Source organism: Pyxicephalus adspersus, chromosome 4 (assembly GCF_032062135.1).
Source record: "Pyxicephalus adspersus chromosome 4, UCB_Pads_2.0, whole genome shotgun sequence".
In the NCBI taxonomy this organism is placed as follows: Eukaryota; Metazoa; Chordata; class Amphibia; order Anura; family Pyxicephalidae; genus Pyxicephalus; species Pyxicephalus adspersus.
The window spans coordinates 150,228,345-150,249,354 of record NC_092861.1 but is presented as its reverse complement, the minus strand read 5'-3'; the positions used below and the strand labels follow the sequence as shown (position 1 = coordinate 150,249,354).

Genomic DNA, 21,010 nt, shown 5'->3' with positions numbered 1-21,010 from the left:
AGGGGTTGCAAATGACAGACAGATACAGACAGTGACACAGGAGGAGGACAGGACCCTGCCCCGAAGAGCTTACAATCTAAAAGGTTGGGAAGTATCACACAATAGGAGGGGAGATATGGAATGGTGGGAAGTAGTGAGAGTTTAGGAGATGGAAGAAGACGGGGAGGTGATGTTGAAGGGTTGGGTTTTGAGGGCTCACAAGGAGCAGAAAGTAGGAGCAAGCCGAAGAGGATGAGGAAGACCATTCCAGAGAGTTGAGGCAGCTCTAGAAAAATCTTAGAGCTGTGTGTGACACTGCACAGGTTACACTGAATCCTCTTTATTCTGGACATGTTGTGTATGTAGTAGATGCTAAACACAGATTGGGACAAGCAGTTTATTTTATGTACTAGCAAAAGAAGCAGCAATCTCACCTCGCTCTCATTACAGCAGAAGATATCCGAGTGGGTGTAGAATTCAGCTTCTAGGTCTGCTATGGCCGGTGCTGGATTAAAGATTGTCTTCACTAGAACAAATGGAAACAAAACAAAATAAAGCAGAAAAAGACAAAATAGAACACATATCAGCACCTGTGAAAGTGAAAGTTGCCACTGTCCTCTCCAGCTTAAAAATAAGATGGCCTTGCTGCAGCATCTAATGCTCATTAAAAGCTACATTGAAATGTAGAGTAATTTCAGAGGAGCCTGTAAATCTGTGCAAGATTGGAAGAAAGCCAAAAGGTCAGCTTTAGCTATATCCTGATATAACAGTGCTTACTGAATAAAACATGGCCTGTCAGAGAGTTGTATCTTACAGAGCGGTTGGGGGCAATCTTGAGCCAAATATGAGTTTACTTCTTTTTAGAAGGAGAACGTGTGAGTTTTTTTGCCTGAAAATAACAGCTGTGATGAAAAGCTCCTTATCTAAGTCAGCCATAGCAGCTCTGTGGCCTGTGGCTCCTTATAACGTAGAATTCGGGCCCTTACAGCTGGGGATAATCAGCCTCTGTGAAGTGGACTTGTTTCCCTCCAAACAACCTCTTTTTATAATAAATATCAAATGCGCCCTCCTGGCACGCTCAGAAACCAGGCAGCACATCAAACGTCTGGTGTGTTTCATAGGTCTCTTTATAGATGGACCTGCAAATCTACAATGGGGTCATTAACACAAGCCCTGCGCTCCCAGCTGGTTCTGGTACCTGGCCCAATGACTGGAATGTTGCTTGTAATAAAAACAAAAAAAACTCCTAAAGGGCCTCTAAAGAAATGCAATTTTGGCAATTGAAAGCTGCTAAGGCTAAACTTTTCACAACCCCCTAAATACATAAATAAACATTCATCTCTTGTGTGGATTACTGTAACCTCCTGCTCTCTGGTACTCCATTATCCCGACTCTCTCCTTTGCAATCTATTATGAATGCTGCAGCCAGACTCATCCATCCTTCCCACTGCTCCTCTTCTGCTGCCTCTCTTTGTAGTTCTTATCATTGGCTTCCATTTTACCTTGGAATCAAATTCTTCTCCTGTGCTTTGCCTTTAAATCCCTCCACAGTTCTTGTCCACTTAGCTTTCTGCCCCGATAAAAAAATCCCCTCCAGCTGCTCTCTTCGCTCCTCCAATGACCTACTAATGACTTCCTCACTCATAACCTCATCACACGCATTGCTCCAAGACTTTTCTAGAGGTGCCCCGACTCTCTGAAATGGTTTTCCTCGTCCTATTTGGCTTGCTCCTACTTTCTGCTCATTTAGAAGAGCCCTCAAAACCCAACGCTTCAACCTCACCTTTCTTTCTTCTGTCAACCTCACCTTTCTTCTGTCTCCTAAACCTTCACTACTTCCCACCATTCCATATCCCTCCTCCTATTGTGTGCTGCTTCTCCCACCTCTTAGATTGTAAGCTTTTCGGGGCAGGGTCCTCTCCTCCTCCTGTGTCACTGTCTGTATCTGTCTGTCAGTTGCAACCCCTATTTATTGTACAGCGCTGTGTAATATGTTGGTGCTATATAAATCCTGCTTATTAATAATAATGATAATATTAATAATTATAACTATTTAACTTATAAGTATACTTTATATATGCAGTGTCAGTGATGGAGCTGCTAATGAATATATGTAATGATCAGCATATGTATATATGCAATGTCATAGATTGAGCTACTGACCGTCACCTCCATTACTGGAGTCCTAAGAAGCTGTTTTTTTGAGGGGATTGCTATCCTTAAAGGAGCTATGATATTTGTTGTAAGTAAAAAGTACTGAATTGTTAATTTGTTTATAAAAGGTCTATCTGTATATATATAAATCATAATTAAAATATTGTTTGTTTACACATATACAAATTGTAGATCTCAGTTTAAAGTTCCTGATGAAACGCGTTGAATACCAATTGAGGGTAAAGTTTGGGAGCATTGTTGTTTGTTAATTGTTTTTAAACAGTTTTTTTTATTTATATGTTAATAAAAAGTTTTGTTTTTTTAATTTTTTTAAAAATGTATTTTTATGTAAAAAATGATAGTTACGAAGTCTAATTGGTTAACTATGCCTTCAAAGACCCATGATTGTATCTGTTTTGTGTATTATGTATGGCTACTGGAGATGTGGAATATATAATATTTATCCCACCTTGGTACTAAAAAAAACTTTGAAATATCCTTGTACAAACAGGAGCTAAATGCAATGGTACAAAAGTAATCTCTGGTAGAAAATGGGCCTGCTGCACCACAGAAAAAGGAATACAGATTGTGGCACAGTACAACACTGGTTCTTCATATGATCATCACATCTAAATAAATGGCACTGTGAGGCCACTCCTTGACTTCAGGGGTCCCTTATAAAGGGCACTGGAATTATCATGCCATAGAAAAACATTGTAGACCATTGTGCTCCTCCAGCCTTGGGGTCACAGTTAGGTGAATACCCTTTTCTGTTCCAGCCCCGGGGTACAAAGCCAGCTCCATAAAGAAATGATTTAATCAGTTTGGGGAGGAGGAACTCAAGTAACCTCAACCCTTGGTGGCTCAGTGGTTAGCACTCTGGCCTTTGCAGCACTGGGTCTCAGGTTCAAATCTCAGCCAGGACACTATCTGCATGGAGTTTGCAGGTTCTTCCTGCATTTGTGAGGGTTTCCTTTCACATTCCAAAGACACGCTGTTAGGTTAGTTGGATTCCCCCCAAATTGACCTTTGGGATGATTATGGGGGACATTAGATTAGGAGCTCCTTTGAGAGACAGCTAGTGACATGACTATGGACTTTGTACAGCACTGCATATTCCGCGCTATAAAAACTGTGTAAAAATAATAACCCTACTGAAAACTTTTGGGATTAATTGGACTGCTGATTGGGAGCAAGGTCTTCTTGCCCAGCATCAAGGCCTAACCTCATAAATGTGCAGAAAAAAAAATCCCATTGGCACCATTCAAAATCTTATAGACTAGCCAAAGGGGGGAGTATAATTATATTTATGCTCATCATTTTGGACTGGGATGTCCAATAGGCTCATATAGCTGTGAGGGCCACATTTCCAAAAAAAAAATTGGCCATACAGTTTAGATTTTCTGACTTGGTATTTTGTGGTTTTGCTCCTTTTTAAAGCAGACATTCAAGGCCTAATAGGGAATTACATAGCTATATAGTTGGTTTATAAAAAAAGACTTAAGTCCATCAAGTTCAACCACTAGGGAAATAAACATTCCCCAGATAAAATCCTACAGACATAGCTGATCCAGAGGAAGGCAAAAAATCCTTATAAAGCATGGAGAAGGTGGACATCTTACCTCCACTATTGTGTGCCACTTTTAAAGCTTCCAAGGACATTTGTGGATTTATCTCCAACTGGCACACCATCACCCTGGCACTGTGAATAGCACCAGAGGCCTTTGCCAAATCGCTGGAATCCAAAAGTAGGTTGGCCCCAGCGACGATCACAATGGCGTTCTGACCTGTTGGAGAATAAAGCGACCTGAGTCAGTTTTTTGAAAGGCATTATATATAGTGAAATGTGTTATACATAAAGGGACCCCCAAAATAATTGACTGAAAAAGCTGCTTTGCATAAAACAGCTTTAATAATTTTCATGTATATATTTTAAAACTAAAAAAGGAACTCCAGCAAAAATGTTAATGGAGACAAGGAAAAAAAGGAGAAGTATTAGAACGGAGTTTGGCAAGCTCCGGCCTTTAGGCCAGATACAGCCTAGCCAGAAGTCCGTTCCAGCCCAAAATCCCCCTTGTCGATTGGCCTAATCCTGGCCAGCAGGGGTCAGCAACCTGGAGCCTGCTTGTTATGCCCCCCTTCCTTATTTACCCCGGCCAGCGTTAACACTTCTGCCGCTGGGGTAATGGGACATTCCCTCACCTCCGTATGCCTTGCAGAGGAGAGGGATTTACCTTCAGGGGCATTCCTGGTGGGAAGCGGAGCCATCAGCGCAGGACTCAAGAGAGTCTGATCTAGTGGGTCCATTTTGACCTCCTGAAATGGTCTAGTAGCCCAAAAAGTTTGCTAACCACTGTATTGGACACTCTGTTGGGGTTTTGTCTGTGTGGAAGCACAGGTTGTCAAGGCTTGCTGAAAAATCCAGATATCTTCAATCAGTGGGGAGAATAAGCTTTGCTAATTAAGGAGCTATAGGTTAGATGTAACAGCGTGTTGGATCTCTGCAGACAGGCCACTGCTTTAACAAAGTGAGCACAAATCCTTCTCTCCAGCATGTTGGCAAGAGAAGTATTTCTCTACTTACAAAGAAACTTTACTATAAGACTTTTGTTTTTATTCACCTGTAATGTCTTTAGCTGATTTAAACTCCTGCTCCTGTACAAAGCATTGGTCAGACCTCACCTGGAATATGCAGTCCAGCATTGGGCACCACAATTAGGATATTGTAGAGAGTGCAGAGAAAGACAACTAAACTAATAAAATGGAGGAGCTCAGCTATGAGGAGAGATTAGCTGAAATGAATCTTTTCTCCCCTGAGAAGAGACGTATAAGGGGGGATATGCTCACCCTGTATAAATATATTCCCAATTATTCACTATAATGTCATTGCAAAGGACAAGGGGGCGCTCCTTGTGTCTGGAGGAAAAGAAGTTATTCTCCGGATAAGGAAGGGATTCTTCACTGTAAGGTCTGTGAAAATGTGGAATTGGCTCCCTCAGGAAGTAGTTTCAGCAACTAATATAGATTGCTGAAAAAGCTGGATGATTTCTAGAAGCACAGAATATAACTGGGGATTAGAGCTTTAAAGTAAAAATAACAGAGACTGCTGATCCAGGGAACATACCATTGCCTCATGGAATCAGGAAGGAATTTGTTGAAGCAAATTGAACCAGGGTTTTATAATGGTTTTTTTGCCTTCCTCTAGATCAACTATGTCCATGGGGTTTTTATCAACCTGATTACTATGTACCTATTTGGGCTTAGATTTGGATAGGGATAGAGCCTCTGTCAAGTTTTAGTGGTGTTTGACCATTCTGTATTTATTCAGTCACTGTGACAGAAAATCTAACATTTTGGGCAGTCAGAAGAACTGTTAAAGAAAATCCCCTAATGTGCACAGGTATGTCCAAATGATTTCTCTTAGAGTAATCTCCTTTATAATGCATAAATATAATAATAATTAATAATTTTCCTTGTAGAATTGTTGGCCCTCTAGTAAAACCAATTATTTTGAATATATCAATTTTTCAACTGGATAATATTAGGTATATGGTCTATATCAGTTCAGCTCCTTATGGATAATGAATCACCTTCTGCATTGACAATAATGCTCGCTGTTCCCGTTGCTGCTTCCGCTGTCTGCCCCACGAAATCTGCAAGGAGAAGGGATGCGTTAGTACAGAAGACCATTTCTTTCTTTCAACATGCAGTTGATCGTACAGAACGACTGTAATTGCAGGAATATTAAAACACGTGTCTGAGGTTGATCCAAAAATACTGATCGTACCACATCAAACCGGCGAGACAGAGCCAAGCAAAAATTAAAGTATTTCATTTTTTATAAGATTCAAAACAGATGTTCTGAATGAATAAACCAAGATGTTTTTTTTCTTTAATGTCTGCACTTCTTCATAAATATGAGATAATTTTACTGGACTGCACAATGTCCTGAGCTACAAGGAAAGGGTTAAACAGACGGGACAAAGAAGACATTTTTTGCCAATGACACACGCAGCCCTCGGGTGGTGTATGGGTAAGGTAGAATCTAAAACAAGGTGGTTAGGATAACACAGGATGGCAAAAAATATATCAGCTTTAATTACTACTATTATCCAGTATTTATATAGTGCCGACATATTGCGCAGTGCTGTACAAAGTCCATAGTCATGTGACCAGCTGTCCCTCAAAGGAGCTCACAATCTAATGTCCTTAACACAGTCATATGTCATTATCACAGTATAAGTCAATTTTTGGGGGAAAGCCAATTAACCTAACTGCATGTTTTTGGGATGTGGGAGGAAACCGGAGTTCATGGAGGAAACCCACACAAACAAAGGGAGAACCTGCAAACTCCATGCAGATAGTGCCCTGGCCAAGATTTGAACCTGGGACCCAGCGCTGCAAAGGCCAGAGTGCTAACCACTGAGCCACTATGCTGACTACTTAACTCCTTCCTTTTTTTCTCTCTTTAAAATATTTAATTATTCCAAATAAAAAGGCTCCATTACCCCTTATTTTGTCTTTAAAAAAACATTTAAAATACCTGTTTGTTGATTTTATCCAGTGGTCACGTGACCACCCAGCCTCAGTTTCTATCCCCTTGCCTAGTGCAACAGGCTTGTGTCCCTAGGCAAAGGCAAAAAGGGACATCTGTGTACAGAAGCAATCCCAGTTACTTTCGATCAGGCTTTCTCGACCTTTTTAACTTGGGGGAACCCTTTAAATAACTTTCAGGTCTTCAGAGAACCCCTTCTATAATTACTACATACACAGCTCACAATACATTAGTGTGGTGGTCAGTAGGAAGCATTCCTTACATTGGGCCTGATTTATTAAGCTCTCCAAAGTTAGAAAAGATACACTTTTATCAGTGAAGCTGAGTGATCTAGCAAACCTGGAATGGATTTCTTCAAAGTCCTTTGCTATTTGCTAGCAAATGTTTTGAATCATGGACCAGATCCATTCCAGGTTTGCTGTATCACTCAGCTTCACTGGTGAAACCATATCCTCTCCAGCCTTCGAGAGATTTATTAAATCAGGGTGAATGTGTGTGCTGACCCCAAAAGACTACAAAGGATGTAAAGCCGTTGAAGGAAAGGCCAGCAGAAAGTATCTGAAGCCTTTTCTGTGTGAGCATTCACAGTACAGAAGCCAATACAGTAGGCATAATTTATTAAATCTCTCCAAGACTGGCGAATATAGAATATCATAGGAGAGCCTGGGTGATCCAGCAAACCTGAAATATATTTCTGCAGTCATTTGCTATTAGATTCACTATTCCTGGACCAATCCATTCCAGGTTCTTCCATGATAGTCTATCTTCTCCATTCTTGGAGAGCTTTAATAAATCAGGCCTAGTGAGGCAACAACCATGCTTTATAGATAAGTATGTGCAGTAAAATGGCCCTGATTTATCAAAGCTCTCCAGGGCTAGAGAGGATACACTTTCATCAGTGAAGCTGGGGGATCCAGCAAAACTGGAATGGATTTCTTAATTTATTCAAAGTCATTTGTTATTTGCTATAACAAATGTTTTAAATCCTGGACCAGATCCATTCCAGGTTTGCTGGATCACCCAGGTTCCCTGATGAAAGTGTAACCCCTCAGCCTTGGAGAGCTTTCATAAATCAGGACCAATGGCTCTGTAGGCACATAAGAGACATGCAAATGCTCAGTGTCATTGGATGAGTCTTTGGAAAAAATACGCCTGTCCTCAGGGGTGGAGATGCACCAACAGTAGGAAGCACTGCACCAAGGCGACTGCACCAGGGACCTTTCCAGCAGGATAAAAAAAGGCTTTGTGTTCGGGGTAGGGTTTATTACTATTTTAAGGTTTCCATATACTTTAAAAGACATTAATAACTCGGCTATTGTTACCTGTACACACATCGTTGTTTTTGAAGTTCTCAATGTAATTATTCCCAAAGGAATCTTCTCCAACCTGCACAAAAACAAAGAGCACAAACCGGGAATCAGCACGGACAATGACCATGTACATTACTGACACTACAACAGGCAACTGAAAGTACCAGATATCTGAATTCAGATTTACTGACAGATAAGCCAAAGAAAAATATGTGATTGCAGCTGTGGGCTTGCTTTAACTTTTTATCTAGCATGACGTATAGAACATATAGAAGATAAAGAACATGTCCTGAGGACAACGGGTTGAAGGATATGTTATACCAGCTATGTACAATGTATGTAAAGCTACGTACACACGCTGGATAATTGTCACCTGATATAAATGAATGTTATTGGGGCTGATTTATTAAAGCTCCCCAAGACTGGAGAAGATAGACTATCATGGGAGAACCTGGGAAATCCAGATATCACTTAAATACTAAAACCGTCCAAAGTCACCTTTTGTTGAATGAATTGCATTTCTTTTTAACTCATTAAGGACTCCTGCTAACCCTCATTATTAATATTATTATTAATAATAAATAATATTTATTATAGCAGATTTATATAGCGCCAAGATAATACTCAGCTCTGTACATTAAATAAGGGGGGCACATGACAGATACAGACAGTGACACAGGAGGAGGAGAGGACCCTGCCCTGAAGAGCTTACAATCTAAGATCTAACCCTCTCAATCTAACCCTAACAAGCCCATTCTAAAATAACTCTTTTCTGTTCTGCATTGCTCTTTTATTTTTTATATTATTATTATTATTTTTTTCTTTATTTTTGTTTCGCATGTTACTTTAGTTTTGCATAACAGGAAATTGCGCAAAAATGGAAAAAGGTATTATCATTTACAAATAAGCATACAAAACCTTGTACTGTACTAAATATCAATTTTTGTGTCATTTAAAACAAGAAACAATATTTAAAAACAAAACAGTATTACCAAAATAAAACCAAGCACCCTGAAAAAATGTGTGTTAGTTTGTTATCTTAAGTAAGCTCTTCTGGGCAGGGTCCTCTCCTCCTCCCGTGTCACTGTCTGTATCTGTCTGTCATTTGGAACCCCTATTTAATGTACAGCGCTGTGTAATATGTTGGCGCTATATAAGTCCTGTTTATTATTATTAATAGTAATAATAATAATAATAATAATAATAAAGTTATCATAATTGTCAATCAGTCAGTCTGATGCACTTCCACTGTTCTGCAGGATCTCAATATTGTAGAGGTTGAGGTAATTGGCAGGCCTAACACTTAAAGAGGACCTATCACCAAAGCTTTTACTTTAAAAAGAAGGGTAGTTTTTTAATTAATTTTTATTTTTAATTTAATTTTTTTTTTATAAGGCCCTTCCTTTCTATATTTACCGCTGTGGCGTACAGACTGAATGGGAGTGCAGATCCTTCTGAGATACCTACGTCTCATATCCCAGGAGGCTTTTGGCTGCTCCTTCTCTGCATGCCCAATCTTGGGGCTTTCTCTTTCAATGGGGAAAAAAGTGCCAGTCTCACCTATGCGCAGTGAGATCGGCAATCTTTTTTCCCCCATTTTCAACAGACCTCGTCACCTGATCTCTCATCTGCGCAGTGTAAGATTGGGTGACATAGCCAGAAGAAGAAAAAATATGGATGAAGATAGCAGAGCCCTAAACTTCCTCCTAGCCTGGACGAAGGAGGACGACAGCAAGACATGGAACAGAATCAAGGACAGCTACGGAGGGATCAAGGATCAGCAGAAGTAAAGGTAAGTCAGATTTTTTTGTTTTAGGTTTAGTTCTTCTTTAAACCTGATCAAAAGTTCCACTTTTAAAAATTTAGAATCAGGCAGGGCATTTCTGCAGAAAGGGAGAGATGAGGTCCATTCTGCAATAAGTATTCTTACCAGTTTGATCGCTCCAAGGCAACTTTTAAAAAACTCTAAGCTGCACATGTTTAGCTCAGTGTTAGTCGCCAGAATACCCAAAGTTTCCAGCTACCAGGACTAAATGAACAGGTAGAGTGTTCTCTCCAGACCATTTTAGCTGGGAGCCCCACTCAGAACTTTTCAGTAACCAGCTCCTGTTAATTTTGGTGGGTTACTTAAAAGTTTGGTCACCATACTGGGGCACTGGACAGCTGGGGCATAATACAAAGATGATGGAAAGAATGGGGATGAAGTTGGAACAACGTTTAGGGTATAGTAGAAAGATGACAGCATTATAGGGGTTACTGGAATACTATGGCAACAATGACGGGAACACCGAATTTTCATGTGTTGCCTGCCCACTTTTTCACACAGCTTCTTGCCACCCTGTCAAAAACAATTTCTGGGGAGAAAACTGAGGTGCGTGGAGGTAACGTCATCTTGGCCCCACAAATCAAGATGGCTGAAGGTCTCTTCTAGGAAGAAGAAGAAGGTGGCGGAGCCTTGCAAGGGAACAGGAACAGATGAGTATAGCGATGTTTAGTTCCACTTGTAGCTGCTAATTCTAATTTAATTGATTTCAGTTAATGGAAGAGTATTAGCACTTTATGTAGATATGTGTATTGCAATGATCACCAATTTAACAGGCCCATAATGGAAATGTAAAATTTGCTCTGGTCCATAAAGAGTGCATCAGTGGTTAATTAAATTCATTCATTCATAGGCTTTTTTTGCAGAGAGATCGAACGGCAGCTCAAGGCAAAGCTACTAAAAAAAAAAATCTTCCAGGCGGGGCACCAGGGATCTAATAATAGCTGCACAAGGTGCTGGATATAGACCTGTTTATTAGGAGCCAGGAATAGACTCCGCTTATTAAGCCTGGCTGTGGAATTTCATAAAGAATAAACACACATCTTCCAGGAACGCCTGGCCCATCTGATGGTTACCCTGGAGCTATTCCAAACATTGGCCTGAGCAAACATTTCTGGGAAAAACACCGCTATCAAACTATCCGGGCGATAAATACGTCAACTACCAGTCACAAAATGGCCACGGGGCTGGAACTGGTGGGGATGAACAGATCACTAAAGTGTGACTAATGGCAAACACTTCTGGGATGCAGATCAAATGCATGTACATAAAGAAACCTGGAATTACAGAAATAGATGGAGTGCTGATACTAACCTCCTTCAAAAGTTGCCTGGAAAAAGCATGTAACATGCAAAGTCAGGAATCCTTAAGCTTTGAGTCATTGAACTATTGAGGAAATTAGAAAATCTAAAAAAAAAGGTAACTTGCATAGTTTAGGTTTTCTTAACAGTAAACTATTGCAAGTTGAGACAAATAGCAAGTAAAGAAGCCCTCTGTTGGTTATAAGACCATTCAAGTCTCTACTAATGTTCACAAACCAATCACAGTGATCATGTGATCACTATGTCTTGTATGTACACATATCAGATGATTTTCGCCCCAACGGTCATCTTGGGTGAGAATCTGGCATTTGAGGTCGCCCGACGTACCTCGTAGATCAGAGGCCGCACCAACCAGATAATATTCCAGAGAATAATAATTTTATTAAAAAAAGAGATAGAGCGAGAGATATACACAATAAGGAATTGCAGGACATCACAAGTGAGGAGGAATCCCCTCCTATGTCTGGGGAAGAAGTACCCCATTAGGGAGATTCACCCCTAATTCCTAAACTCGTTAAAACTATAGATGTTTTATTCTTTTTTCAGTCTCTGTGACAATGGTTAACGGGATATATGGAGAAAGTAAACCTCTCCAATTGTGACAGCAATACAGACATCAGTGGATTCAAATCCTTTTCCACTGTATCCAAAATAAACAATAAAGGTTTTGGATAAACGTAAATCTTAGACAGGGTTCCTCCAGAGGTTGCTGGGGGTTCATTGAGCAATGGGTAGATTGTTTCTCTCAGGTCAGTATAGGTGACCCCAATGATCTTTTTGCTATCTGTAAGGGTGACATTCTTCCCAAATGCCATGTAAAAAGAATTCTTCCCAGTGACCGCCACACTAATATACCGTGATCTGTGGATATTGGAATTATAGAAGGGGCTTCCTGAGGACCTGAAAGTTATTTCAAGGGTTTCCCTATTTTAAAATGTTTGAGAAACACTGCTGTAGATGAATATCTAGCCACTTGCAAGTTCAAAATTAATAAAATTCCCACTACTGCCCATTGTAATCTCTTGACAACTCAGAGGGCTGTGAAACACTTGTATAGAAAAGAGTTCTACATTTCCTGAGTAGCAGCATAGAGCACAATCTGTTTCAAACAAGATCAAAAGGAGAAAAAAAGGAAGCATTGCGGGTTTAGTGCAAAGTTTCTCCACCAGACATCCTCTAGAGGTTGCTGGGGGTTCCTTGAGGTCAGTTTAAGTGACCCCAATGATGTTTTTGGCTATCTGTTAGGGTGACATTCTTCCCAATGGCCAGCAATCTAAGAGGAATTCTTCTTACCGTGGATATAGTAATTATAGAGGTGGTTCCCTGAAAGTTATTTCAAGAGTTCCCCCATGTTAAAAAGATTAGGAATCACTGGTTAAGGGTTTATGCACACTGTACTCTTTAGGAAACATATAGAAGACCAACATACAAGAGGATACTGAGACACAAATTTAACACACTTCTGATATGCGAACATCAGTGCAAAATTTCCTGCTTGCTACTATAAAACCTAAGCACTTTGTGCTATTTATCTCTAGGACAGAACAAAGTAGAACCGGCAATGATATAGTTCCTTCTTCAATAGAAGTATTCTCATTCCCCTAACTGTATCCTATATTGTATTAAAAGTCAACCTCCCCCCTACTTCCGGGTCCTTATAAATACGTCCCTGGACTCCCATGGCAATGCCATTCTTCTTTTCAAGACCTCGCCAAATACCGAATATTTCTCTATGCGTGGAAGCATGTGACCTGGCCAGTGTTTAGGTCTAAACAGCCAATTGGGACACGAATGACGCCATCAACCTTCAGTAATCACCATCAACATCCAACATGGTTGGATTTTAGGTTTTAATGGAGGAAAGGAGAGATCAAGGATGGAAAGCAAAAGTGGGTTGAGATTTAGGAAACTTTAGGAAATAGGTCCCTACATAGATGAAGGGATTTGAAAAAAAGTGGGATTTTAAAGATACCAATACATAAACATGATTCACAGTCTAAGATTATAAACATTTATTTTCACATTATTTAAAATGTTGTACATGATCATGAAATCACATATATCACCAAGGGCCACTACAGCCACTAGACAAAGCACTACTGCCACACAAAAATGTGGTTTGTACAAATATTACAAACGCCTAAATCCAAACTAAAGGGATTTTATTTCACTTGAAACATTTCACAGAACTTGTCTGCTTCTTCAGGAGTGATTTATTAGAAAATGGTATTTGCAAGTATATATTTCAAGTGCAAAGATAATCAAATGGTATTGGTGGCTCAGATGACATGGGCCGAGATCAGGACAATTCCAGGGTGCACATGACAGCATTGGTCAATAAAAGTGTTTGCAGAAGATGTTGGAAATCATAAAGGACATTCAATTAAGGGATACATTTTCTATAGAACGGCTAAAAGATAATTGGAGCAATTACCTCCAAAGCATATTCAAGAAAGAAACAAAGCAAGCCTGGCTTGAATACACCTTTAAGACTTTTAAGATGTAAGAAAACCTATTAGGTCCTTTGTCCATTAGGAATGAGGAGGTTTGGTTAAGAAATCTAAATACAGGCTACCTACTTAATCTTTACAGCACCTATCAACATTTTTTTTTTCAGAAAAACTATGGCTTGCTATAAATGGGTCTATTTTCAAATTGTATTATACTTTCCCCACCTCTTAGATTGTAAGCTCTTCAGGGCAGGGTCCTCTCCTCCTCCTGTGTCACTGTCTGTATCTGTCTGTCATTTGCAACCCCTATTAACCCCTATTTAATGTACAGCCCTACGTAAAATGTTGGTGCTATATAAATCATGTTTAATAATATTACTATTATTATTAATAATAATAATAATAATAATAATAATAATAATAATAATATTTGTTATTGAGCAGTCCATTGATCATATTGTATTTCCATTTCTAAATTTCATCAACCAAAAGAAAACCCAATCGGGTGTAAAACTTAGACAACCTTGATCGGTCTGCTAAAAAAAATTTCCCTTCATCTGGTGAGTTTTTGAAATTTTAGATTACCAAAATATCAATACTAAAAACCGAATGTTCGCCAATGGTTGGCATTTATATCAAACAATTCATATGAATTGACAATCAATCAAACTAATCTTAATTTTTTGCATGAAATGCTCACAATACAGCAAAAAAATCCACCGAGCCTAACCCCCATCCGAGAATATCTAACAGGAGCCAGCTCAGTAATGGGTCATCACCTTAAAACTATATTTTGAGCGCTGTTTCTAAAAATGTTCCGGCCGTAGGACTACGAATATAGCATAACCCAACCCCTCCACCCCCGGCATGAGATCAGGGAATAGGAAGCTTCAGCAATCATTAATCTTGTGGAATATTACAATGGAATGTAATCTTCATCTTACAGCTATTTAATACAAAACAGGGGAGGTTTTATTTAGTCTTCAGGCTGCAGGAATTTCAGCTATGAATCTAAATCATCACACAAGGATTTCCTGCCTGTTTTGGGCTCAAACTGAAAATTCACACTTTGGTGTTTGTAAAAACATCACTAAGGTCAGCGAGTCCCTTACCTTGCACACCATGGCGGTCCGCGCACCTAGCCTGGCGGCCTGTATACATTGGTTGGCTCCTTTACCCCCAAACCCGATGAAAAACTTGCTGCCGTGTATGGTCTCTCCGGCTTTGGGCAGACGAGGGGTCACACTGAAAGATAAGGCAAGAATGATATCAATTATTTTCTATATTACCAAGCAGTAAAATATGACAAATGTTAGCATATTAGGTTGTCGGGACAGATGGAATATAATGCACATTTAATATGGAGATTTGGAAGCCTTCAAAACTCACAAACATACCAACCAGGTTCAGATAACCAGAATAAAACAAAAATAGAAATAATTTGCCTTCTAATCCCTCCACAGCTCTTGTCCCACTTACCTTTCTGCCCTGATAGAAAAAATTCGCCACTAGCCGCTCTAATCACTCCTCCAATGAACTACTAATGACTTCCTCACTCAAAACCTCATCACATGCACGGCTCCAAGTCTTTTCTGGAGCTGCCCCGCATGCACCGCTATCTTGATTTCAGGAGCTGGATGTTACTTTCTGATTTTAACAGCTTGCCACCCGTTGATGCATCGAGCAAGCATGTGATATGTAGATTGTTGTTATAATATTGAAAAAGCCTCCTGGGATGCCTGAAATCAAATACAAACCCCAATGTAGCAGTGTATTGACTAAGTGCATTGCATCACAATGCATAGGTGGGAACACGAGACATTGTTTTGCAAAGTCTGATGTCCGTGTGTATTGCACACACTGTGAACTGAGGCGCAAATAGTGGGAATGAGGCCTAAGGTAGGCTCTAATATCCCCTACATCAATGTTTCTCACCCAGGGTCCTGCCTTTGTGCAATCAGCAGTTTGACCCTCTCAGGTTAGACTAAGTGACACCAATGATCTATTTGGCTATCTGTAACGGTGACATTCTTCCCAATGGCCAGCAAGAGGATTTCTTCCTACTGACCACCACACTAATGTACTGTGAGCTGTGGATAGAATAATTATTTATCCACAGGTTACCCTGATGACCTCAAAGTTATTTCAAGGGTTCCCCCATTCTAAAAAGATTGAGTAACACTACCCTTTTATTATTACACAGTATTTATATAGTGCTGACATATTACGCAGTGATGTACAAATCCCATAGTCATGTCCCTAGCTGTCCTTCAAAGGAGCTCACAATCTAATGTCCGTATCATATTCATATGTCAATTACACAGTCTAAGGTCAATTTTCGGGAAAAGCTAATTAATCTATCTGCATGTTTTTGGAATGTAGGAGAAAACCAGAGTACCTGGAGGAAACCCATGCAAACACTGGGAGAACCTGCAAACTCCATGCAGATAGTATTCAGGCTGGAATTTAAACCTGGGACCCAGTGCTGCAAAGGCTAACCTCTGAGACTATACATGTGTATCCTTGTGGTGGGGAGGGTTAGTACTGTCCCTCCCTGTGGGAATTAAAAACATTTTAGTCTACAATGCAACTTTAGGGTAACTTTAAGGTACTGCCAAATCAATACTCCCAAAGAAGACGCAGACAGATTTATCCGGTGCAGTGGATGTAAGTAGGTGCAAGATCAAAACCAGTTACTACATAAAATTTAATCAAAACCAGAAGCTCCGGCTGTTCTAAAACCTTTGCCTATGTGTGTGATATTCCCAGGAATATCAGTTTTGGGTGGTCTTACATGAAAATGTATGACACAGAGTGTTGCAGGAAATAGTCGGTAGCAGATGAATCAGTAAGTTGGAAGCATCCATAAAGAGGCCACTTTACCTTTTCAGGCTCCAGTATTGACTGTCATAGTGAATAAGCATCACCTCATTGTAAGGCATATGAGATTTACGTTCCAGCAAACACTTATTGGACACGTCGCTGGCAATTAAGTAATCTTCTGATCAACAGAAAGCTCCGGATATCTCCTGTTATAAACACGGTTTTACAGCTCCCTTCCTGCTGCCGCTGTAAAGACGGGAATTAGGAAGTGTTGGAAAAGTGGAGATTAGCGGGATGATGGAGTTAACGCTGGTAAATTCTTCTTTTAATGGGGCCTGGTGAGCGAGAGAGTGGAGGGCCCAGTTCTGGGGGTAAACAGCCGGTCCTCAGGGACCCCATCCTCAACATTCTGACCCTGAACTAAACAGACGCCTCCTAATCTGTTATGAGAATTGAGTTTTATTGGGCTTCCTGTCCACAGTATACAGATAAGAGATCTTCATGGGCTCACCCTGACCTCTGTTTTTATTGTAATGTTGGGAACACTTAAAAAGTATCAGATACTTTTGGAAATGGAAAATTTTTAAAGCATTGGCTGTGATTTATTAAAGCTCTCCAAGTCTGAAGAAGATGGACCATCATGAGGGAATCTAGGGTATCCAACAAACCTGGGATGTATTTCTTCTTTCGTATAGCAAAATCTTCTGGACCAGATAGATTTCAGATTTGCTGTATAAGCCATGATACTATCAAGGGAGAATCTGTCTTATGCAGCAAACCTGGAACAAATCTGGTCCAGGATGGAAAACATTAACCAACTTATAGCAAATGATTTTGCTATAAGAAAGAAGAACTCCATCCCAGGTTTGTTGGATCCCCTAGGTTCTCCCATGTTGGTCCATCTTCTCCAGTCTTGGAGAGCTTTAATGAATCAGGTCCAATGTGTTTGGGGTTTTTAGAGCTCAGATATACAAATATACATTTCCATACTCCAAAACCCTGGGGATACTCACGTGCCCATAATAATAATAATTCTCTAAAATTTGCCTGGTTCAAATTATGAATTTTTTTCTTTTACAGCAAAATAATAAAAGAGATTGTGAAAAGGTTCACATTTCAGAAGTGTTTATATATCATTATACTTTCTATATTGTAAATATTTCAATATACAACCTTTTCACATGAATGCTTCCACTACTGGGGTCACAAGTGGCCACCAGGGTGCAGGTGGGGCACCGAGGAGGAAACAGAGATATCTGTCTGGAGGTGTACCCCATTATTGATGATATGATTTTATTGTGTGGTGTCAATATATTAAGAAATAAAAGATTATTTAAGACTGAACTGGGACCTGATGATCATTATCACTACTTTCAATGTCAAAGGAGGAGTTGCTCTGCATTGGCTATGGTAAAATTGTAGTTCAGCTTAGATCCTGCTGTGCATGTTGTCTGTATCCTAGACCCGGCCTGACTTCTCAGTGAAAGCTTTCTCTGCTCCTGGATTTGATTTGCCATCTAATTTCACTTTTTATGCTTTTGCCTATTTTTTATCTGGCTCAGAGAACCATTAATACCCGGGTAATGACATCATAGTCTGTCGGCATGGTGATGAATGCAATAAACACTGATCCCACTGACCTCATGCCTGCAGGACACTAACCTAAACATTGCATTATGCCAAACAACCTAAATATGTGACAGTGTGCTCTGCATTCTTTCAACATGAAGACATTGGTGCATTCATGCGGGGAGAGAAAAAGTAAACCTTAAGCAGACTTAACACTTAACTGACAGCTTTCCTATAATTTCCCATTGACACCATCACCCACCTCTGTGTCTCACAGCTACTTGTGACCTTGGTGTGGATCTTCTAGCACCAAAACATGTATGAGAATATACCATGTCACTAAATATTCATGTTCTTTATTTTGTGCAGGGCTGCTGTAATTCCTAGATAGAAAAGACAGCTGATTTTGGTGTTACAGGAAGAGAAGGGTGCAAAAAGACCAGCACAAGCAACTTATCCTGCTGAAATGGTCCGCAGCTTATGGGGGTAGGGGGCAAAGTTGGCCCTTTTTAATAAAATTATTATTATTAATATTAATAAACAGTATTTATATAGTGCCAACATAAAATAGCGGTACATTAAATAGGGTTTGCAAATGACAGACATATACACAGTGACATAAGATGATGAGAGGACCCTGCCCCGAAGTACTTACAATCTAGGAGGTGGGGGAAGTATCACAAAATAGCAGGGGGAGATATGGTATGGTGGGTGAGTAGTGAGGGTTTAAGAGACAGAAGAAGACGGGTAACGGTGAGGCTGAAGCGTTGGGTTTGAGGGCTCTTTTAAATGAGCAGAAAGAAGGAGCAAGCCGAATAGGACGAGGAAGACCATTCCAGAGAGTCGAAGCAGCGCTAGAAAAATCTTAGAGCCGGGTGTGTGAGGAGGTTATGAGTGTCATAGCAGAGTGTCACAAGTCATTAGTAGGTCATTGGAGGAGCGAAAAGAGAGGCTAGTGGGAGACCTTTCTATCAGGGTAGAAAGGTAAGTGGGACAAGAACTGTGGAGGGATTTGTGTATCAGGTAGGTAGGTGGGACAAGAACTGTGGAGGGATTTGTGTATCAGGTAGGTAGGTGGGACAAGAACTGTGGAGGGATTGGTGTATCAGGTAGGTAGGTGGGACAAGAACTGTGGAGGGATTTGTGTATCAGGTAGGTAGGTGGGAGAAGAGCTGAGGAGCGATTTGTGTATCAGGTAGGTAGGTGGGACAAGAACTGTGGAGGGATTTGTGTATCAGGTAGGTACGTGGGACAAGAGCTGTGGAGGGATTTGAAAGCAAAGCCCAGGAGCTTGGATTTGAATTGGGCCCAGTTCAAGGCTTAGCAATCTGTCCTTTTGCTCTTTCTCCACCTTTGAAATGTTCCCTGTTTATTATATTTAAATAAATATATTTCTTAAGTCATTAGGCCATTTACATGATATGGATGGTCCCTTCCAGAGGTCCTTACAGATGCAGCAATAATGACACCATGCACTTACCGTCTCCTGGGATCAGCGGCTGGGTGTCAATCACCCCCGAAGTCTGGGTACATAATGTGGCAAAAAAAAAATACTGCAGGGCACAGCCTTGGAGGAAACCCTGATGAACCTGTCATGAAGCTCTTAGTTTAAGCACTGACTCTTCTGATTTGACAGCTGTCTGATTGTGCTCCTGCATTGGTAAAATGTTACATGCACCCATGGTGGAGAGTATATGTGGCAATGCTAACATGTTGGACAGCCATTGTCATCATCAGGAATCTGGTCCAGAGCAATGATATGCAGCCTGCACTATATTGCGTGCATGTAGACAAAAAAAGGATGATAGAGGCTGCAGGAATATACCAATAAAGTGAAAATAAATGAAAATAATGTGAAACAGATATTAGAAAAAATGGTCACCTAGTTAGGGAATAAGTATTTTTTAAAGACGTGAATACTCTCTGTTCACCGTGCTATGATTTGGCGTGCAATAAAGGAAGGGGGGCATTGTGCATTTTTGTGTTGCTCATTCTGATGCACTTTAACATAATATCGCAATGCTCTGTAGTTTGCAGGACATTTTACATACAACAAATTATAACAAAAAAAGAAAGTAAAAAATGCTAGAATGTAACATTTTATTATGTGAGATCATATGGAAGCTGTTTTCTTCATATAAACTACAGGAAAGCTGTAACTGAGCATATATGGAGGTGGGGGATCACATGACTCATGGATAGTCCAGTTTGTATTATGCACCTTCAAATAAGCCATGGCGGACACTGGTCCCATAGACTCCATTCTGCAGCAAGTGTTGGTAATTTGCAGCAACAGATCACATTTATATAAGAGCTGCTGACCAGCCCGGTACAATAACACCAAGCTGCAAGGTAAAGCAGGAAAGAATGAATCATGTGACAACCAGCATTGGTTTCTGGAATCTTACACGTACTGTATAACACCACCAGCTCCAATCATAGTGAGTTTTAAATACCCCCCGCCCTATGATTCTCAGGTATTTTCAAAGATTTGGCATATCAATACAGAATAATAAATAGAATACCCTGTGTCGGGTAAATAACACTAACCTGACAAGGTCAGTCATACATGACCCAACCACAATCACCTCCGGGCCGTTGCGATCCATGGTGCTGTAAGAGGTAGAGAACGTGGAATGGTCTGTGAATAGAAACACAAGCAGTACGGTCAGTTCAAAGTTCCCCGGACACCCTGCGACCTTTCACCAACAGCTGACGCTGCCTGAACTGGCAGATAATTATTGAATTACAGGAGCAGATAATTAATTAATCACACGTAGCTGACATGAGGCCAAGAATACAGAAAGGTAAAACAATATACAAGACGGAAAGTGGCAATTTTTTTTTAATGATATGACTTTATTGAATATTAATATATTATTGTGGGAAATTACTATATGGAATATGATGTGCAACATAACCCCCTCATATTCTTCCTAACAGATGTTATTATTAATAATAATAAACATGATTTATATAGTGCCAACATATTACGCAGCGCTGTACACTAAATAGGGGTTGCAAAT

At 40.1% G+C, this 21,010-nt stretch overlaps 1 protein-coding gene across 2 annotated transcripts in view; it reads right to left on the bottom strand.

Annotated features, from left to right (window-relative positions):
• Positions 1-21,010, bottom strand: part of RBKS (ribokinase) — a 42,446-nt gene that overhangs the window by 20,748 nt on the left and 688 nt on the right. Inside the window, exons 2-7 of one of the 2 annotated variants that reach the window (XM_072409983.1) lie at positions 20,535-20,625; positions 14,705-14,837; positions 8,011-8,074; positions 5,724-5,786; positions 3,756-3,920; positions 414-505 (exon numbers count right to left, since the gene is read on the bottom strand). In XM_072409983.1, the coding sequence (XP_072266084.1) occupies positions 414-505; positions 3,756-3,920; positions 5,724-5,786; positions 8,011-8,074; positions 14,705-14,837; positions 20,535-20,593 (576 nt within the window). In that variant the 5' untranslated portion in view covers positions 20,594-20,625. Of the gene's footprint in view, positions 1-413; positions 506-3,755; positions 3,921-5,723; positions 5,787-8,010; positions 8,075-14,704; positions 14,838-16,475; positions 16,801-20,534; positions 20,626-21,010 lie in introns of those variants that run through there. The other variant, XM_072409984.1, reaches the window with a different exon arrangement.